At 31.6% G+C, this 19585-nt stretch overlaps 1 protein-coding gene across 1 annotated transcript; it reads right to left on the minus strand.

The window, feature by feature from the left end:
* Positions 1 to 213: 213 nt before the first annotated feature.
* LOC134684152 (uncharacterized) lies at positions 214 to 12641 on the minus strand. Its single transcript, XM_063543432.1, has 8 exons — positions 12617 to 12641; positions 9767 to 9842; positions 8545 to 8670; positions 7158 to 7282; positions 6107 to 6194; positions 3905 to 4009; positions 2143 to 2246; positions 214 to 353 (listed from the first exon to the last, which is right to left on the minus strand). The coding sequence occupies exons 2-8, from the start codon at positions 9828 to 9830 to the stop codon at positions 339 to 341; spliced, it is 627 nt and encodes a 208-aa protein (XP_063399502.1). The 5' UTR covers positions 9831 to 9842; positions 12617 to 12641; the 3' UTR covers positions 214 to 338.
* Positions 12642 to 19585: the final 6944 nt, after the last annotated feature.

A 19585-nucleotide genomic window follows, 5' to 3' on the forward strand; every position in this document is an offset into this window, starting at 1 on the left:
TTTGGTGCTGTTCCATTGCAAAATTCTCCGCTCTATATTGTTAACCAGAAGTCTTAGATTATGAAAATCAATTGTTATTTATCATCTTAGAAAACATAAACGGGTGTAGCAAAGGACCAGAGCAAAGTAAAAAAGAAAACAAAAGAATAAAAAACCAATACAAACAAGATATTTCTAATTTATTATCTTATTACACGATGATTCCAAAAAACACTATGGTTGTAATAATACGATGACCACATTCATTTTATGGCCAGGTTTTCTTCTATTTTATTATCTTATTACACGACGATTCCAAAAACTCTCTGGTTGTTATATTACGTTCACCACATACACTTTTATGGACAGGTTTTCTGAAAAAAATATATAATCGTTGATTAAAAAATCAAATAACTTCAAAATGACATGAAATAATTTTTGAATAAATGCTTTTTGGAATGTTATTTTTTTCAAATATACGTGATTAATATAACCAAACTGAAATGTAATGGTACAACAAAAGATGCTTAAATAAACAGAAATCCATCGAAACTACATTATTGTTGATCAACTTGATGGGTGCCTCAAAATAAGTAATATCTGCTTACCAGGCAGGGGTACACGATCAGCAGGATCGGCTTACCCCGCAGGATCACATAATATCATCACCAGTTTTTGGTTGAACTGATATTGCTTAGTTCTATATATTTTGTAGACTAATGTTTTGTCTTTTGTTGTGTTTAGTTCACCTTGTGTCACCTTGTGTCTGTCGCATGCCGTCTGTCGTCGTCATATGTTATTGTCTCTTACAAATATAACTACTATCCAAGTTTATTTAAACTTAAATACAATCATAATTTTGGTGTCTAGTTAATAATATTTGTCTGATTACTTAGTCTAAAAAAACAACACAGCCGATATGGCTTAAAATTGAACATAGTGATAAAATGACCTTTAATCTTCAAAACCATTAATCTGTCATAAGACCTTTCAGAGGAGCAATTGTTCTTACAAGACAGTGTTAATAAGCTTGAGCTTACGACGGTAAAATATTTAAGTGTTAAAATTTTTAGATTTTAGTTTCAAATGATTTGTATGTCAATATGTAAAAGAGAGCACGGTTCTTTTCAATCATGTTCGTACATCTTTCATCAAAAGAGTCAAAAATATGTGCCAAAATGATCAAAATATAATACATTTGCAAGCAACCTACAGCTATAGTGTACATCGGAAATTATTTGCCGTTTCAAATGTAAATTACAATCACCAGTTCCTATATAAATAAATTGGGGAACCTTATGTTGTTTTTAATTTTGCCTTTCTATAAGGGCATTCCGTTTTTGAATTTTCTTTGGGGTTCAGTATTTTTGTTATTTAATTATTTGCAAGAGATTTAAAACTAAAAGAATAGTAAAAGTCCTGCTTTTTGGGGGTCACAAATAAATGAATGCTTTTCCGACTTGAATTGTTTAAATATCCTTTTAAATATTAAACTAATTACAACTATTGTATTAGAATATATTGAGACTTTTGCAAAACAACGAAATAAACTATCCACGTAATTGCAAGTTTTCCACATTCCACGAAACATCGATACCCACAAAAATGCGAATTTCAAAGAAAGCCACCCAAATACAGAGGGTGAGATCATACGGTCCAAATGTGACCCCTTTGTGTTTCTTATGTAGTTAATAGTTCGATGATCACAATTAAGTCTCATTCATTAAACACATTAATGATAGTTTTATCCATTGAACAAACTTAAAGCGTTAGTTTATAGGCTAGTTCTCTACCTTGCAACATACGGTTTTCAAAGCCAAACAGATAAAGGACAGAGAACAAGTCTACTTTATTGGGGAGAATACCATCGTTTCCTCGAAAGATCCATTTGATCAAAGTATTATCGAATACCTAAGACTTCCATATAAAAAAAAATCAGTAACATGGTAGGGCCCATTTAGTTTTTTTATGATTTAGCTACTTTGTTTAAATTTAAATAAATTTGCAAAAAGACAAAATAATAATACTCTTATCAGATTGATGTTTGGTTATACATGATAACATGTATGACTGTAGATAAGTGATTTTGGTTCAATAAGCATGATAAGATACAACAAAAAATCAATTTTATCAAATAATTTCACAAATAATGTGCCTACTAACCATTGGAAATTCGCAAATATATTGAAGTCTGCTCGTGCACCGATAATCTTCCCAATTTAAAATCGGTCCAAGAGCAATACAGCTTTCGTTGGTAAAAGTTCCAGCTGCAAAAAAGAAAAAAAAGGTATTTATTTTAAAATTCATGCTGAATAACGAATAAAACAACTAAATAGAAATCAGAAGAAAAAAAATAAGGAATACAAACTGACAGTTTTGGTAGCAGTGGCGGATCCAAAAAAATTTGGGGGTAGTCCCAAATGAATAATGAAGGGTATGAAAAAGGTAAAAAAATAATTTCGACATTATGGAAGATCATGAATTTGGACAACACCATGCAATGCACATATTCCTAGGTAAAGGAATTTAAAGACATGTAACACTGATTTTTATTTAAGACTCTATACAATATCTTGCAATCTAAAATAGCACAACATACGACTCTCATCTGAATTAGGCAAGCTGTAAAAAAAGTTAAGCTAAAATATTCCGAATCGGTAAAAATAGTTCTACGTACAATTGTTCAAAATTTAATAAATTAACAAAGAGTCGTATATCAGGTCATTCAACATCATGCGTCGCTGATGTTTCCTTGCAAAGTTATCTATAATTTGATTTATGTTAAGTTCCAAACTGTAGTGCAAATGGGTCAACGCAAGTCCGTTTAAACGCGATTGTCCCATAGTTGTTCTCAGGTAGGTTTTTAAAAGTGATAACTCAGTGTTGGATCGCTCACATTCGCAACTCGTCACCCCATGGTAGCTATGATTTTTAAGATAACAGAAATATTTGGAAAGTCTGTTTTGCAACATACTTTCAGAGCACCGGCTACAGTTTCTGGTTTTGAAAGCATTGACTCGCAAGTCTTTTGCCACAAAAGCAGTTCGGACGGCATTGTAGATGGACTCGGCAAATCAGTATGGCAAAAGTCTACAAAATGTTTAATTTCATCAAATGTTGCGCTTTGTACAAATGCCGGTACCAACTTCAGTGCTTGAATTGTTGTTGATGTCAGGCGCGAAAATCTTGCTTCCATGCCACTCAATACATCGTCAAGATATGGGATAGATTTAAGTGTTTTTAAGCGTGTGAAGATGTTATATCATTATTTTATCTGAAGTCTATCTTTAGATTCGTCTTTTTGAAACATTTTCAAAAACATCCGGTATTGCTCCTTGTTATGTTCCTGTGATTTCCTTTGTTTTTGTTTAACCATCGTTTGTCCTCCTTGTCGATTTATCATATCAGAACATCGGTAATGTACTATTGCCTTTTTTTAGTTGTATCGTCTTTTAACTGGTATTGATTTTGCTGTACTATTGTTTATTGTATTTTCGTTATCGTTCTCCTTAAGATTAGAAGTGATGAGTGCTATAGCATAAAACCAGTTTCATTCGAAATTTTGCAACCTCGGGACGATTTAAGACTTCTTCTGTTGATAACAGTATCGTGAGTATTTTGACCTCGTTATGTCTTTTTTATGTTGTTGGGTTACTGTCACAGTGATGTTTATCTCATATCAATTTTATCCATAAAACCCAAACTCTGAATTTAAAATTCTTCTGCTTTTTTCATTAGTATCGAATATAGTTATTAAAGGTACCAGGATTATAATTTAGTACGCCAGACGCTCATATCAAAATATTTATAAATATCTTTTGATTACACATACATAATACTATTATAATTATAAACATTTTTGATAAACAGTACATTTTAAACAATATATTTGTTTTATTTAATTATTTTCGAATATAAAACTTACTGATTCCAAAGGGAACATTCGAATAGTTAAAAACACCATTGTCTACAGCAAATACAAAGTTTCCGTCTTGGCCAGGACTATATCCACCAGTCCATATTTCATTCGCTAAAAGGAATTGACTTATAATGAAAGTATCATAGACTTGTTAGAAGATTCATAATCCCAGTCAGTTAGCAAATACTGTCTTAGACTTACCCACAAACGGATCTCAAGGTGTGATATGTAATATTAACCATTGTCTACGGCATATAATTTACGTCTTGACCAGGACTATTTGCACCAGTCCATATGACTGTAGCAAATTCTGTCTTAGACCTACCCAATTCCTATCACACAAATTTATATATATGAAAGACAACTGAAACTTAAATAAACATGCATTTTACTGTCCTCACAAGCTGACCCGTATGCTTTGCCTGTATCTCAACTCACTAGCCACATGTTTTCGGATTCTCAGATGATTTAGTAATGTAAAAGTCGTTACATCTGGAAGATTTCCGATTTTGTCCTTTTCTCAAATGTAAATATTTGCGTGAGTAGTGGTTCATATGGAACATGCAGGGTGTATTTCAGGAGAAGATTATCCTGTCAACACACTTGGTTGAGTATGCAGGATATATTTCAGGACACGTTTATCCTGTCGACGCACTCGGTTGAGTATTGGTTCATAAAGAACATACATGATATATTTCAGGACACTTTTATCCTGTCGACATACTCGTTTGAGTATTGGTTCATATAAAACATGCATGATGTATTTCAGGAGACGCTTATCCTGTCGACGAACTCGGTTGAGTATCGGTATATATGGAACATGTAGGATTTATTTCAGGAGACGGTTATCATGTCGACGCAACTGGTATCACTCCCATGCGATTGTCTCAGTTTGTTTCCTCGATTTTTCTGCTTGTTTTATTTAGTGCAAAGCAACATGAAATGCATTAAACATATTGAATCGTATAGATAAAAAAGTTGTGGTATGATTGCCAATCCCACAACTCTCCGCAAGAGACCAAAATGACACAGAAAATTACAACTATAGACCTTCAACAATGAGAAAAGCTCATACCGCATATTCAGCTATAACAGGCCACGAAATAACAATGTAAAACAATTCAAACGAGAAAACCAACGACATAACGACAAATAACTTACACATGAAGAAACGGAAACCACTAGATTACAGGTTCCTTACTTGGGACAGTAACATACAAAGAAATTTTTTCGAGGTTAAAGATGTTAGCAGGAATACCCCCTAACCTAAATAAAAACGAGCTAAAAAAAATCAGTTGAAAAATGCTTAACTCATCAGATGGATAACAATAAAAATACTACAAAAACAAGTAAAGGTGGCCGGATACTTGTAGATCCCAACAACAAAAAGGTGGTATTTTTCAGATCTGGAGGTACTCACAATTACTGACAGCTGGTTCAAAGCCACACACAATTAATAAAAAAAATCATACATCTACGACTAAATTATCAATCAGTACACATCCAACATCAAATGGATTTAGTGAGAGAAAACATGACCTTGTACAATGCCAAGATACAGGTATCGACAGATATCCATAAACGTCTATATGTTTATTATATAACAATAATATTTAGTTTGCTTTTAATTAACTGATTTCAAAATCAAAGTTGATACAAATGAAACAATATTCAGTGATATAATTACTGTGTTGAATTGGTAACCAAGGATACGTTTAATTGAAGGATCGATAAGTTTATCAAGATTTTTTCATAATTTCCGGGCACGGTAAATAACATTTCCGTAAAATAGAGGAGGTGCTATACAGTTTAAAATACGTTTGTTACAGGAACAACTAAACTACAAAACCAAATCTTGATATCTGTAGATATAGGAAGATGTGGTGCGAGTGCCAATGAGACAACTCTCCATCCAAATATGCATATTTTGTTTGTAACTTAAGCTTGGTAAATTCTTGTCTGTTGTTTTATCACATTTCCCACACTTTTTTAGACTAAAAATCATCAAGTCGGAATTACTTGCTCTCTCAATATTTTGTGCTATAGGACGGCAGTAAAATCAAGAATTACAAAACCTATGTGTTTAGATACATGTCGTTCAACTGATTGATGTTAAAAAGTGAATATTTTTTTATAATTTCTAAGAGCTGTTGTTATTATTACAATGATAACAAAAGAATTATCAGTTACTTATAAATGATAACTTACCGCATCTAAACTGTGTAAAAGCAGCCGAAGCTTCTGCTAGACTATTTGGTCTCCATAAATAAGCTCCTGGTGTCATGGTACATATCGACTAAAATTTAAGAACAGTCTTTTTAACTTTTTTGGATTCGAGCGTCACTTATGAGTCTTTTGTAGACGAAATGCGCGTCTGGCGTATATACAAATTTTTGTCCTGGTATCTATGATGAGATTATTTATCTAAACATTCATAAGATAAATAAAGATAATACAACAAATAAAACATGTCTCACACCGGATAAACACTGCAATAATAACTTATTGGGCTTTTAACTTATCGGTACTGCAATTTAGTATTACTAACGACTTTTGTCAGGTTATTTTTACTCTGGAGTCAGCTACAAGCCTATGTGAATGTTCAGTTTGTTGAGCATTTAAATTCGAGCATATGATATACCCATGAAATTCCATGAATAATAACGAATCATCTATTTTTAAATTGAAATGATAATGCATACCCTATTGGTTAATCTTGTAGACAATATACATGTATTGTTTTAAATATAACCAGATATACATTGATTATTATATCATGTATTTACATCGCTATCAAATAATACTCGAAAGAAAAATACTATGTTCGGAAGATATTGCTGAAAGTGACATTAAACACCAATATCAATCAATCAACTATAAATAGAGGTGATTGAGTTAAACATTTTAAATATAATGCTATATTTCTTTGGTCTTCCATTCATATACAAAAACAAATATATTATTTGGATAGTTGTCTCATTGGCAATCATACTACATCTTCTTTTTTATAATTAATTGAAATAAGATGTCAAGCGTCTCTGTGAAGGATGACAAAGGCACATATAAGTTTCCCATTCTTTATTTCCATTTTCAATTTTATAGATAACAAAAACAATAAAAGACATGAAAAAAGGTAGATCCGTTTGAATAATTTCTCAGAAATGTATACTTTCATATTTCATAACATATCAACCACTCAAAATCAACAATACTTGAATAAGAGAAAATTGAATCTGATATAACATAAAAACAAACTCACCAAAGCAATTGTCCATGGTTCTTCAAGGTGATCCGGTTTAGAGTGAGCGTAGCAATTACGACTAGCGGTTTGGTTATCTAACAGAACATATCCTTCAGGACAATTGGCAGTGGGAACACATGGTACTATTTATATAACACAATTAGAGTTAAATATTGAACAAAATAGCTACAACATTGAATTAACTGATGACACCAACAAATGTCATTAGGTTTTATGTACAGCATTGGCAGGATAAAAATGTAAAATGTATAACTGTCACAAAGAAGACTATTGTTTCGTCAAATTAAACCCATGTTATTTTGACGACATACAGACAGTGATACACGTATACAGAATGCTTGTACTGTATAATGCAGCTGTTAACAACTATATAGAGCAGAACAAAATTCGTCAATGAAAAATAGTAATACATTCTGTCTAGGATATTACACCAAAGGTGATATAACTTGTTTGAAATAGAATGACCAATATACTGCATTCTCGCAAAACAATATGATTATTGCTATGAGGTGAGTAATATGCATACCTTTTTTGTATCAGCGTTATCGATATATACTAAGTAAATCATATATTTTCAGACTTAACTAATAAAAGTGATATGACTCAAGGTTAGATATCTTAGTTTTTATACACGAGTAGTGATTACGTCCAGCTAAAAAAGATTTAAAATAAGCATTTCAGAAGCTGTCAAAAGTTTTCTAGATCACCAAAACATAAATTTTAAAATTGTCCATAGTTTGAATTAGAGTGGCTGAAATTTTCAATTATTTTGATATAACATATTATTGAGAAAGAGCAGGTAGGCTGTGGTATCCAACCATGAGATTGGTCATGAGAATCACGTAAAAAATATGTCACGCAGGCAAAGCTGTAGAGAAGAAGCCAACAATAGGACTGGTTGTTAAATGATTCCATTTATTAACTTTTTCCAGATCACATAAAACAAATTGTGACGTGTTTAAATCGTTATTGTCCAAAATATTTTGATAGAGTGTCGGGCATTTTCTCTGAAACTTAACAGAAATTAGAAATTAACTTCTTACAATTTAATTTAATTTTAATTAGATTAATTAAATTATTTAATTTTATTGTTTTGGTGTATCCTTAATGATGACAATTGTATACATTATCGGCATTGTCTTTCCATAAAATTGTAAAACAAGTTTCTGTATAATATCGTCATTGTTTGAGAACCTTGTGTTCTATTGATATTTTCTTATATATTTTTGTTAACATAACTTGATAAAAGGTGTCAAATATCTACGTTTAATTTAAAGACAATAATATATCGCTTTTTATATTGTTTAATCTTATTTTACATCACGATCTTCTGCCTACGTTTCATTTTTTAATAGAAGGGATCATGCTTTGTGTGTTTACTTACATTTACAACATGGTCCTCCATTGCAACATCTTCCGTCTTTGATCCATCCTTTACCAAACGCAGATTCACAAGTACGACCTTTCTGTCCACATGTCCCATTTGAAGCGAGACAATTTCCAGTGAGTCCTAAAGAGTAAAGTTCTTAAATACAATGTGACATTATGAGCTCCTATTTCTGCATTATACAATAAGAAAATAGCTTTTATTTGGAAAAACAACTGTTTTAGTCGTACTCTTAAAGTTATATTCTGCATCGCAGTAATGAGTTTAAGGAAAGCAAAATAGGTTCATATCATTTGAAACCCAAATCTCTTCTAATAACCTTATTTTATTTTTAACGTGAGGTGAATGTTTCATATGAACAACATTTTTGTCTGATAGATTTAATTCAAGGAAACATTAAACATGTTAAATTAAGTTATTCATATTTTTACTCGAATTTAAATTAAGGACACATTCATTGACTTAGATTCAACATTACCCACATCGAGATACCGGCAACTAAGTAAAGGCAATAGTAGTATCAAGAAAAACTGAACTACGAGGAAACAGAAAGTTCCCAATCAAGTGGCAAAATCAAATTAAAAAACGAATCAAACGAATCAAACGAATGGACAAAAACTGTCATATTCAAGACTTGGTACAAGCATTTTCAAATGTAGAACATCTGGTTTTATAGCGCTTAACCTCTCACTTGTCCGCCAATCGCATCAAATGTCATAATATTGACATCGATGCATGAACAAAGTGTAACAAATAGGGGTACAACAACAACCCAAACCCAACCCTAAATGTTGGTTGCTCTCGAAGGGTAAGTATATTCTGTTCTACATGTGGCATCCGTCATGTTACTGCTGTTCAATAGTCATAATTTCACTACTCAAAAACCAATTCCGGTATAAAACTTAAACCGTGGTTAACACACCAACAACTAGTATGAGAGGAAAAATTCCAGAAACAGCAAAATCCCTTAACGTCAACAAGGCAAGCGACAACATACCTAGAAACGGACTATATGAATCAACTGCCATATTCCTGACCTCTCTTGTATACGAGCGTTGTATACTTTGTCATTTTTAAAGTTTTTTTTTATTGATTCAAAGTGGTCTAGCACATACAATACAATTATGTATTGATGTAAAATCAAGTAAAAACTTTCGCCTAATTCTATTGTGTATAAGTAAGAACAGCATGTATACGATAAAACATAAAGAATACTTACTTCCGCCAGTAGAAACATGAATTGTGTAAAGGATGATTACAATCAAACAACAAAATTTCATCATGATACTGTAATACTAAAACGAAAATTTGTAAACATTCATTATATATTCAAGGTTATTCAGAGGGGAATCGTCACTCAGTAATATGTGCTTTTGTACTTGTATGCATTTAATGATACATTGTGACTGTTAGCTTCAGGTTCGAAACTATGCTAATACATTATGTTGAATTAACCATAAGCTGCCGAATAGACAGTTTTTTTTTCTCAAAAAGACAGATTATGCTTGAAGATGGAGTTGATTCAGAATTTGAATTGTTTTCGGGGATGCCAAGAACAGTGCTATATGTTGTTGCTGAAATTTTAATTTGACTTTTCGTTCAACTAAATATTACTCAATGCTAAAAACGAATGCATTGCAATATTTTTTTTCTGTCCGCTTTATTAGAAAAAACATAATTTCTGATGTAATTTTGTAGGATTATTTCAAAATCACTTTTTCCTATGTACCTACTTTTGTTCATGTACGTCAGCCGTAGAGTATTTTATTCTTATTTACATGTTTGATATAAGTAAAAGAATTATAATGTAAAAAGTAAAATCACAAAAATACTCAACTCAGAGGAACACCTAATCGAAAAGTTTATAATCACATGGCAAAATCAAATGACAAAACGCATCAAATTTATGTTCATTTCAGATTCTTGTATAGCTGACTAAACGGTAGGATTTTTTTTGTGGTGAATAATGTTTGTGTATAGAATCATTGGCAATTATACCACATCTTTTATTTCAATATACATACTTGTAATCAATCAATTAAATCATGGAACGTTCAGAAAATAATGCATCGTCTACTAAGGTGTAAAAAGGAAAGAGACAAAATACCAAATCAGCTTTCTATACAAACCAATGAAATCAGATAACATAAGTACATTAACCAAAATACAATGAAATCAAACAAACAGAAATTGTAAACAATATAAAGAAACTTTATAGATTTGACAACAGTGAATAATACGGTGAAGTAAAAGAGAGGCCAAATATACCAGAGGGACGGTCAAAGTTATGAAAAAAACCTGACAATGACATTGCCAAAAAATGAAACAGACAAACACAAATAATAGTACACATGAAAAAAACAAAGAAAACGATAGACTAAGCAACATAAACTCCACCAAAAACTAAGGGTGTTTTCAGGTGTTCCGGAAGGGTAAGCAGATCCTGCTTTTCATGTGGCACACGTCATGTTGCTTATGTTATTACAATACCGGTAAATAGTATAAATCGGTAGGTCAAATTCATGAAAAGGGAAGGGGATTGTAGTTACGACGTGAGAAACATTTCCGATATTATCTGTGAAACGGTTATTCCATAATGGTCAACCAACTCGTTATGGCGTCCGTTAAATTTTTGAAGGGATGAATTCATCTTCACCATTTGGAACTCTTGGGTTAATATTTTTTCTTGTGAGCAGCAACCCTCTATCAATGAAAACATGATAGCAAATACAAGCCCGGGTATATCGTATCAATTGGGAGATATATACACCGTATGCAGGCGCTGCTGGAATGTTGCTATTTAGAAATGGAAACTTCACAATTGGGAAACTGAAATCATCTCTTTTGTCGCAACGTTTTTTAATTCAAGATATGAGGTCGACTTAACTGTATCTATTGTATCCTTTATATCTAGTTCGATGGGATAGATCCGTTCAACATTGTCACCAATTTTTGAATCATTTAGTGAGAGAACATCATCTTTACAGTGGAAAGTAAAGTCAAGGGATATTGCTAACTTCTTATCTTTCTTCCTATGTATATTAGTAAAGAAACAAGTCGGATAGAAGAGGAGCATAATTTGTTCCCATTGGAATGCCGACAGTCTGATGAAAAACATATCCTCCAACGTAACAAATATGTTGTATATCAAGAAATCAAGCATCTTGATAACTTCAGTTTCAGAAAATGTTTTGTTGAATCAGAGTGATCCTGTACAAAGTAGGATGTATCCCTCCTTAAGAATATATACCTGAATCTACATTAGTCTTTCTTTTTTATGAAAAATAGCAAAACCAACTCTTTCAATTTGTCTTTTAGTTTGGAATCGGTAAGAAAAGTCAAATGTTTTAATACTACTGCAAGATGAAAGAGTCATAAATTGTATGTACTAGATCATTGAGTATCTGATTAACGCCACCTCTAGAAAAGGCAGTTTCACAATAACTTTGAAGCCCGGTTTTTTTTATTACTGATAAAACAGATAGGACACTTGCGTTGTTTAGGTATTCAATGCAGTGATAGAAGATCCAGTATTTCGTCTTTGGTTGAAATTCCAAAGGAACATAGAACAAACCTATGAATATTCAGGATTTCCTCTTTGGTAAGTGTCGAGAGGGTATAAATAACAGTAGTATACCGCTTTTTGAAATGCATGAATCGATTGAGATAAACACAAATCCGTGTTACAACCAAAAACTGAGGGAAACACATCAAATATAAGAGGAGAAAAACTACACAACAGAAACACAAGTTTTAAGGGGTAATAATTAAGATACCTAACCGCTTTTATTTATACATGTTATATGGCAGCAAATCATTAATAGAGACATCGTGCAAAGCAGGTGATGTATAATGACGATGACCATGACTGCGTCTACGTCGAGGAGTAAAGTTGGGAATATTCATCATATTCCACGAGCTACACAACGGACTATATATTATACATATACCATCAATTTAAATAAAGCATCAATTGTGTCAAGCAACTTAAATTCATTGACAAACAACAAAAGCTGACATTTTCAGATCAGACGGATTTTCATTTCTAAGTAAATAAATGAACACTTACCACACTCTGTTATAGCAGACCTAATGATAATAATATAACTTTTTAAACGAAGTGGCTTCTTAAATAACACCGGAAATTAAAATATTCAATCGAGGAATGCTGTAGGTGTGAACAAATCATTAGCGACATATGGTGTTAAGCTTTGTTCAATTTTACTGAATATGCAAACATTGTTTAGGCTTGCAACATCTGTCATCTTAAGTTAAACATGTGCACTTCTAAATATATATTTCACATCAGCTAATTATTGCCTTGACGTGTAGTCTTTAAAAAAAAAATTATAAATTCTATATTCAATATCTACAAAATTTGGACACAATTGTAACCGATTTTACGTTATAAGGGTCGTTGTTTAAAAAACGTTAACCTCTCTACATAATGTGATTGTCTGATTGGTATTCAGCTCCACTTTCAGCATTTTTTTGTTTAAACGTGGCTTTCGACTATTGACATGCTGTATGTATAACTGACAGCTCTAGTAGAAAATTTGGAGTCGAGCGTAGCTAGCAAATGAGGGATTGAGCTCAAAACATTTAATTTAATGTTGAAAGGCTATTGATGCAGTAGTTGATCTACATCTTCTAAATTGTTAGATAAGATTATACTAGGGTAATCTTAGTTAGGATTTTCGATATAACAATGCAATAGTATATTTTTTTCTATGTTTGGTCCATTGTGCAATCTTACATGTGTTATACACTGGTATTTATGTCAAATTTACATTATACATGTTCAGAAATCGACGGGACTACTGTCGTCCTTGACCTTTGTGAGTGAGTTGGTTTAATTCATCCTATTGGTACAGTGTCTGCATGCAATTTGAAGTCAGTGTTATATTATTGGGAATTGATCTATATTTAACATACCATGTATTTCAAAAGCTGAAATAAGCGACAACGAAATAAATATTACTACTTAGTCTGGTTATCTGGTTCATCGCCATTCTTTAATTGTTTATGCTTGATAATGTGTCTCTAATATGGAAAAGTAAACGAAGTATATAACTCAATTTCTTATACTCCTTAAGATCTGCTTAAAATAAATAGGGTTAGTCCTCTCAAAGATATACATAGATATACATAGCGTATAGACCAAGGAATTCTGAAGCAGAGGTATTTCCTTTATTCATTGATATTATACGTTGAACTTACAGTCAGCGAGATATGATTTATAGAAGTTGTGTAATGCTGTTTCCATGTTTAGCCATCGATTCAAATATGTTTGCCTGTTATAGATATGAAAATAGTTTCAAGAAACTTTGATCCTTCTATGATTTCATTAACATAGGAGTGTGTCCTGAAATGTTTGTAAATTTGTTGGTTTATTCGTAAATTAAAGCTCAGTAAAGTACTTCAGTGATACTGACATGTTATTAAAATATGATTTGTAACAGACTTTCTTCGATTATCAAGATGATTATGCAAATTATGTACTTTTTTATGTTGTACATGTAATATCTTAAATAATCATTATGATATACAATAGCAAGCCTTCAAATTAGTATACGTAGTGGTTCAAACAATTTTTAATACTCCTTTTTAAAAAAAATTGTTTGTCAATGATACAAGGTATAAACCACAGATTTCTGAACCATGGATCCTTACTTTATTCGGTAATATAATATGTTAAGCTTGCATTCAAAAAACATGGAAATAAGTGAAGTTGAGATCATTCTTTTAAAATTTCTATCCTTAATACAAAACTATTTGCCAGACATTGATATAGAGTAGGGTTTACAGAAACTGATATTTCCTTTATCCTTCAATACAATAAGTTTTCCTTATATTGTGGAAAATGATGCTATATGCAGAATTTATAATCATTATGTGTTGAGTCATAATGTACCAAGTAAGGAATATGGCAATATCTATATTATAGATCGTTCCTCTGTGTGTTACCTTTTAATGTTGTGTTTCTGGTGTGTCGTTGTTCTCCTCTTATAGTTGATGCTTTACCCTCAGTTTTAGTTTGTAACCCAGATTTTTTTAACCCAATCGGTTTATGAGTTTCGAACAGCGGTATACTACTGTTGCCTTTATTTGACATGTTTAAAGATAAAAACATGTTTTTGTGTATAGATATAAGCGTCACTGATGAGTCTTGTGTAGACGAAACGCGCGTCTGCCGTATTAGATTATAAGCATGGTATCTTTGATACCTATCAAACTTACTGGGTCGAAGTCACTACTAGTGGATGTTTTGTCCCCGAAGGTATTATCAGCCAAGTAGTTGGCTTCATAACTATTTTAATCTGAGCCTCACGGACGAGTCTTATGTAGACGAAACGCGCGTCTTAAATTATCAATAAATATCAAATTATAAGCCTTGTTCCTTTGTTACTATTGATAAACCATAGTAAGGTTTAAAGAAATAAAAATATTTCTTGATTGTGCAATAACGGATAGGGAATATGGTTTACACAAATGTTCACCATTCTTTTAATATGTTTGGAAGCCTGTTATAGCTGCATCAATATGCGGTATGGGTTTTGCTCATTGTTGACGGTTGTACGGTGACTTATAGTTGTAAACGTCTATGTATTTTGGTATCTGGTTGAATGTTGTCTTATACATGTTATATGTCTATTACACCAAATCTTCTTATTTTATATTGATCATTATAACAAACGTGTTTGCCTGATACATAATTTCATTGATATTGACAAGGTATTCACATATGATTTGTAACAGACTATGTTTTTCTTCGTTTATCAAATTGATTATGCAAATAATGTACATTAGGATGTTACACTTGTTACAACTACACATTACTAATAGTCTAGTGTAGACAATTACAAATTGTTAAATGTTTTATTCAATCTTCCTTAATTACCTATTGATGAAAAGAATCAGCAAATGTTTACATGTCTCTTTTAAAGAGTCAATAAAACAAATGTATATGTAAAGGGTAATGATATATTTTTCTGTGAAATATGATTTTTTTTTAAATTCGTTTATCAACGCAATGCGTCATATAATTTGAAATGTCTGTTGATGATACAATGCACAGATTTCAGAACTTGTGATTCTACCTATAATTGGTTATATAATATGATATCCTTACATAGGACATGTGGTTTATAGAAGTTGAGATAGTTCTCTTTCGAGTTTTACTATTGATATACACACTTATGTCTGCTATAGATATAGCGTATGGTTTACAGACACTAGTATGATCTTTCCTTTATTTATAAATATAATATTTGTCCTGACGTTGATTGGTTTGTGGTTCATATAACTTGCTATAATTTTTAACATAATTTACCCTCGCCGAATTGTTGTTTCTGTCCTGAGTCAAGAGCCTCTAACATTTGTTGGTCTTGTGTGATTTTTAATGTTATTTTCTTTTATATTAGTATGACGACAATTATCATATACTAGTATACTTTTTTATTAGGGGCCAGCTGAAGCACGCCTCCGGATGCGGGATTTTCTCGCTGCATTGAAGACCCTTGGTAACCTTCGGCTGTTAGTTGCTCTTTAGTCGGGTTGTTGTCTCTTTGGCACATTAATTCCCCGTTCCATTCTCAATTTCATTAAACATCAAAACAAATATGTTTGCCTGATATGGATATTGTAACTAAACTGTAATTGTTCTTTTATTTATCAATATGTCATTTGGCCTTGATATTCTAATAACTTATTTTGTAATACTCACAAATCAAAAAGAAAAAGCACAAACATACTGTACTCCGCAGAAAATTAAAAACGGAAAGTCCCTAATCAAATCGAACAATCAAAAGCTCAAACACATCAACGGACTGGATAACAACTGTCATATTCCTCACTTTGTACAGATATTTTCTTGTGTAGAAAAAAGTGGATTGAACCTGGTTTTATAGATAGCTAAATCGCTCACTTGTATGACAGTCGCACCAAATTCCATCACATTGACAACGATGCGCGAACAAAACAAACAGACGAACAGGTAACAATGTCAAAAATACAGCAGTTTAACATTGTGCCACTACCCTAATCACTAACAAAAACATACAAAAATGTAACAAAGAAACACAAAATAACATGAAGATCAAGCATATTAGGAAACAAATAAAGATAAAAATACACAAACTTACCACAGTACAATAACACAATGACCTGATGTATTAGTAACGAAGAAACAAAAAAAAAGCATATAGATAAAACACAAAGCGAAAATAAAAGACATTCAACAAACAAGTTTTCGAAGTAACACCCAAAGGTATATAGACAAAGCACATTGGCAGAATGAAAGACATGATAACGAGAATATCATAAACAAATTAACAGAATGTACAGAATGTACAAGTACCACAAGTATCATACATGTAATACTGTAAAACAAAAATATTTAAAAAAGAAGCACAAAAAGCCATTAATCAAATGCATCAACCTCATAATGAAGTAAAAGTGCTTTAATGATACTAGCAAGACTTGCAAACATGATTTTAGAGAAATGTGCAATGATATATTTTTCTGTGTAGTCTAGACATACATATGAAAATCTCAATTCGTATATCCACCTAGTGAGTCATACAATGTTAAGTACTCCTATTATTGATTATGAAAAGACTTGTCTGTTGATGATACAAGGTATGGACCATAGATTTCTGAACTTGTGATATTCTTCTTAAAATTGGTTATGTAATATGTTGAGACTGTCATACAAGTGAGAGGTTTGGCGCTCTAAAACCAGGTTCAATCCACCATTTTCTACATAAGAAAATGCCTGAACTAAGTCAAGAATATGACAGTTGTTGTCCATTCGTTTGATGTGTTTTATCTTTTGATTTTGCAATTTCATTAGGGACTTTCCGTTTAGTATTTTCCTCGGAGTTAAGTTTTTATGTGATTTGTCTTTTTACATGTACATTCAAAGGAAATGTGGTTTAAAAAAGTTGAAATTATTCTTTTCACGAATTTAACTATTGGTATAAACATTTAAGCCTGCTATAGATATAGAGTATGGTTTACATAAAAATTATCTTTCGTCATACATATCCATGTATATGTATATGATATTTTGTTGATAGGTATACGGTTAACATAACTTGCGATCATTTTCTAACATGTTTAAACATCAATACAAATAGTTTTGCCTGGTATACATGGTATAGATAAAGAGAAGTTTCCAGAAACTGTAATCTTTCTTTAATTTATGGTCTTTATATCTTTATCAAGAATTGTGTGATACTTTCAAATTTAAGTGTTTTAATGATACTGGCAAGGTAAGCAACCATGATTTGTCACAGACTCTGCTTTTCCTAAGAGTTGTCGCTCATACATTACTTCCGTCAATTAAGAATCAAATTACGACGACCAAAACTGATCCGTTCTGTCGATAAACGTGGAATATATAAAAAAAAAATATGGCACTTAAAACACAGACAATTTGCGGAAACGATGCATGCCCTAAGACCCAAAAGAAATCAAATGCCTTATAAATTAGAAAGATTACTCCTAGAATTCGAGAAGGAAAATATGTGATTAGGTACGAAGTGAAATACCTTTTCTCCATAAAATATATTAGTGACCACTGTGGATAGTAAACTTCAAATTGATCGTAAATAGCAAATACAAGTTATTTCTAGTATAGTTATGCTCATATTAAACTGTTAAACACGAAAATAATTGAAAATAATAGGGGAAAGGGATTTTGGAAAAAAGGGGAGGGCTAAAATAAATTGTCCTGTCCCTAAGTACCTAAGTATACATTTTGAAACATATTGAAAGAATTTCTTGAGAGTAGGTCCGATAAGACCGCTTTTTGACCCAAACATTTAGCAGTTTTACAAAAGTGTTTCAGCTATTTATCGGAAAGTAAAGTACTTCTGCTACATAAATATGGGCGAGTTTTGACAATACAATGCACAGATATCGGGTACTAGCATCATTTAGTCATGCTTTATTACTTAAATCTTCAGAATTTTAGCATTTGAGTTTCATTTTAGACGTTTTTCAACTTCAATGGTAGTGGCCGCATTTGTGGTCATCCTTGATATTTAAATATAAGTTGGATTTGATACATAACATATATTCATATGATGAAGACAATCTTTCGATCACTTTAATTGCGGTTTGTAGCTGACATGTCAGTAACTGATTGTAGTCCTTTGTTAATTTATGTATCATTGGTCATTTTGTTGAGTTTCTTGTGTTATCTATTTTGACATAGGACTCGGACGTCTTTTCAACTGAGTTTTACTGTGCGTTTTGTTGTGTGTTTGTTTTTTTCTACATTGGATAGGGGTAAAGGGGGAGAGTTGAAATCTCAAAATCTATGTTTAACCCCGACGCATTTTTGAAAATGTAAGAAGAGTTACCTATGAAAGAAAAGAAACAACAGCTATCCATATACGCACATGTAAACAGAAATAAAATTACTTCAATCATAATGACAAGATATTCATTATTGATTTGTAGCAGTCTTTGTCTTGTCAAATTGATTATGCAGTTTGTATATTCCAATTGTAACATCTGTAATTTATAACTCAACGTTTATTAATCACTTCTTCATCAACAAACAAATTTATTAGATTTCAGCAGCAAGTTTTCTTATCTTTTTTTAAACAAGCTAAAATGAGTGGAATGTGAAAATCTTGAATAACAGGTGAACTGGTACTTTTCTAAACTCAACACCATAGACAACAACTCAACCAAAAAGAAGAAAAACGTCGGAAGGAAACTTTAAACTATATAACATATCTTATTTAATTTATTAGACTAATTTATATCTCTTATAAACTATATTTTATTAACTTTATAAGATAGTGTTAAAATATATAAGATGTTTTATTAACTATCTGTTATAAACTATATAAGATATCTTTAAACTATATGAGATATTTTATAAACTATGTATTATAAACTACATAAGATATTTTATAAACTATGCATTATAAACTATATAAGATATCTTATAAACTGCATAAGACATCCTGTCAGCTATATAAGCTATCTTATAAACTTTATAACCTGTTTTATAAACTTA

The sequence above is a fragment of the Mytilus trossulus genome, chromosome 9 (genome assembly GCF_036588685.1).
Source record: "Mytilus trossulus isolate FHL-02 chromosome 9, PNRI_Mtr1.1.1.hap1, whole genome shotgun sequence".
Taxonomy (NCBI): Eukaryota; Metazoa; Mollusca; class Bivalvia; order Mytilida; family Mytilidae; genus Mytilus; species Mytilus trossulus.

Bases quoted from the DNA above. Each gene is read 5' to 3' on its own strand.
- LOC134684152 (XM_063543432.1), bottom strand. From the start codon at position 9,830: ATGATGAAATTTTGTTGTTTGATTGTAATCATCCTTTACACAATTCAT. The intron at 7,283-8,544 runs GTAAGTAAACAC...TTATATAAATAG, and splicing joins TGGAGGACCATGTTGTAAAT to TACCATGTGTTCCCACTGCC. The intron at 2,247-3,904 runs GTAAGTTTTATA...TCTTTTTTGCAG, and splicing joins GAATGTTCCCTTTGGAATCA to CTGGAACTTTTACCAACGAA.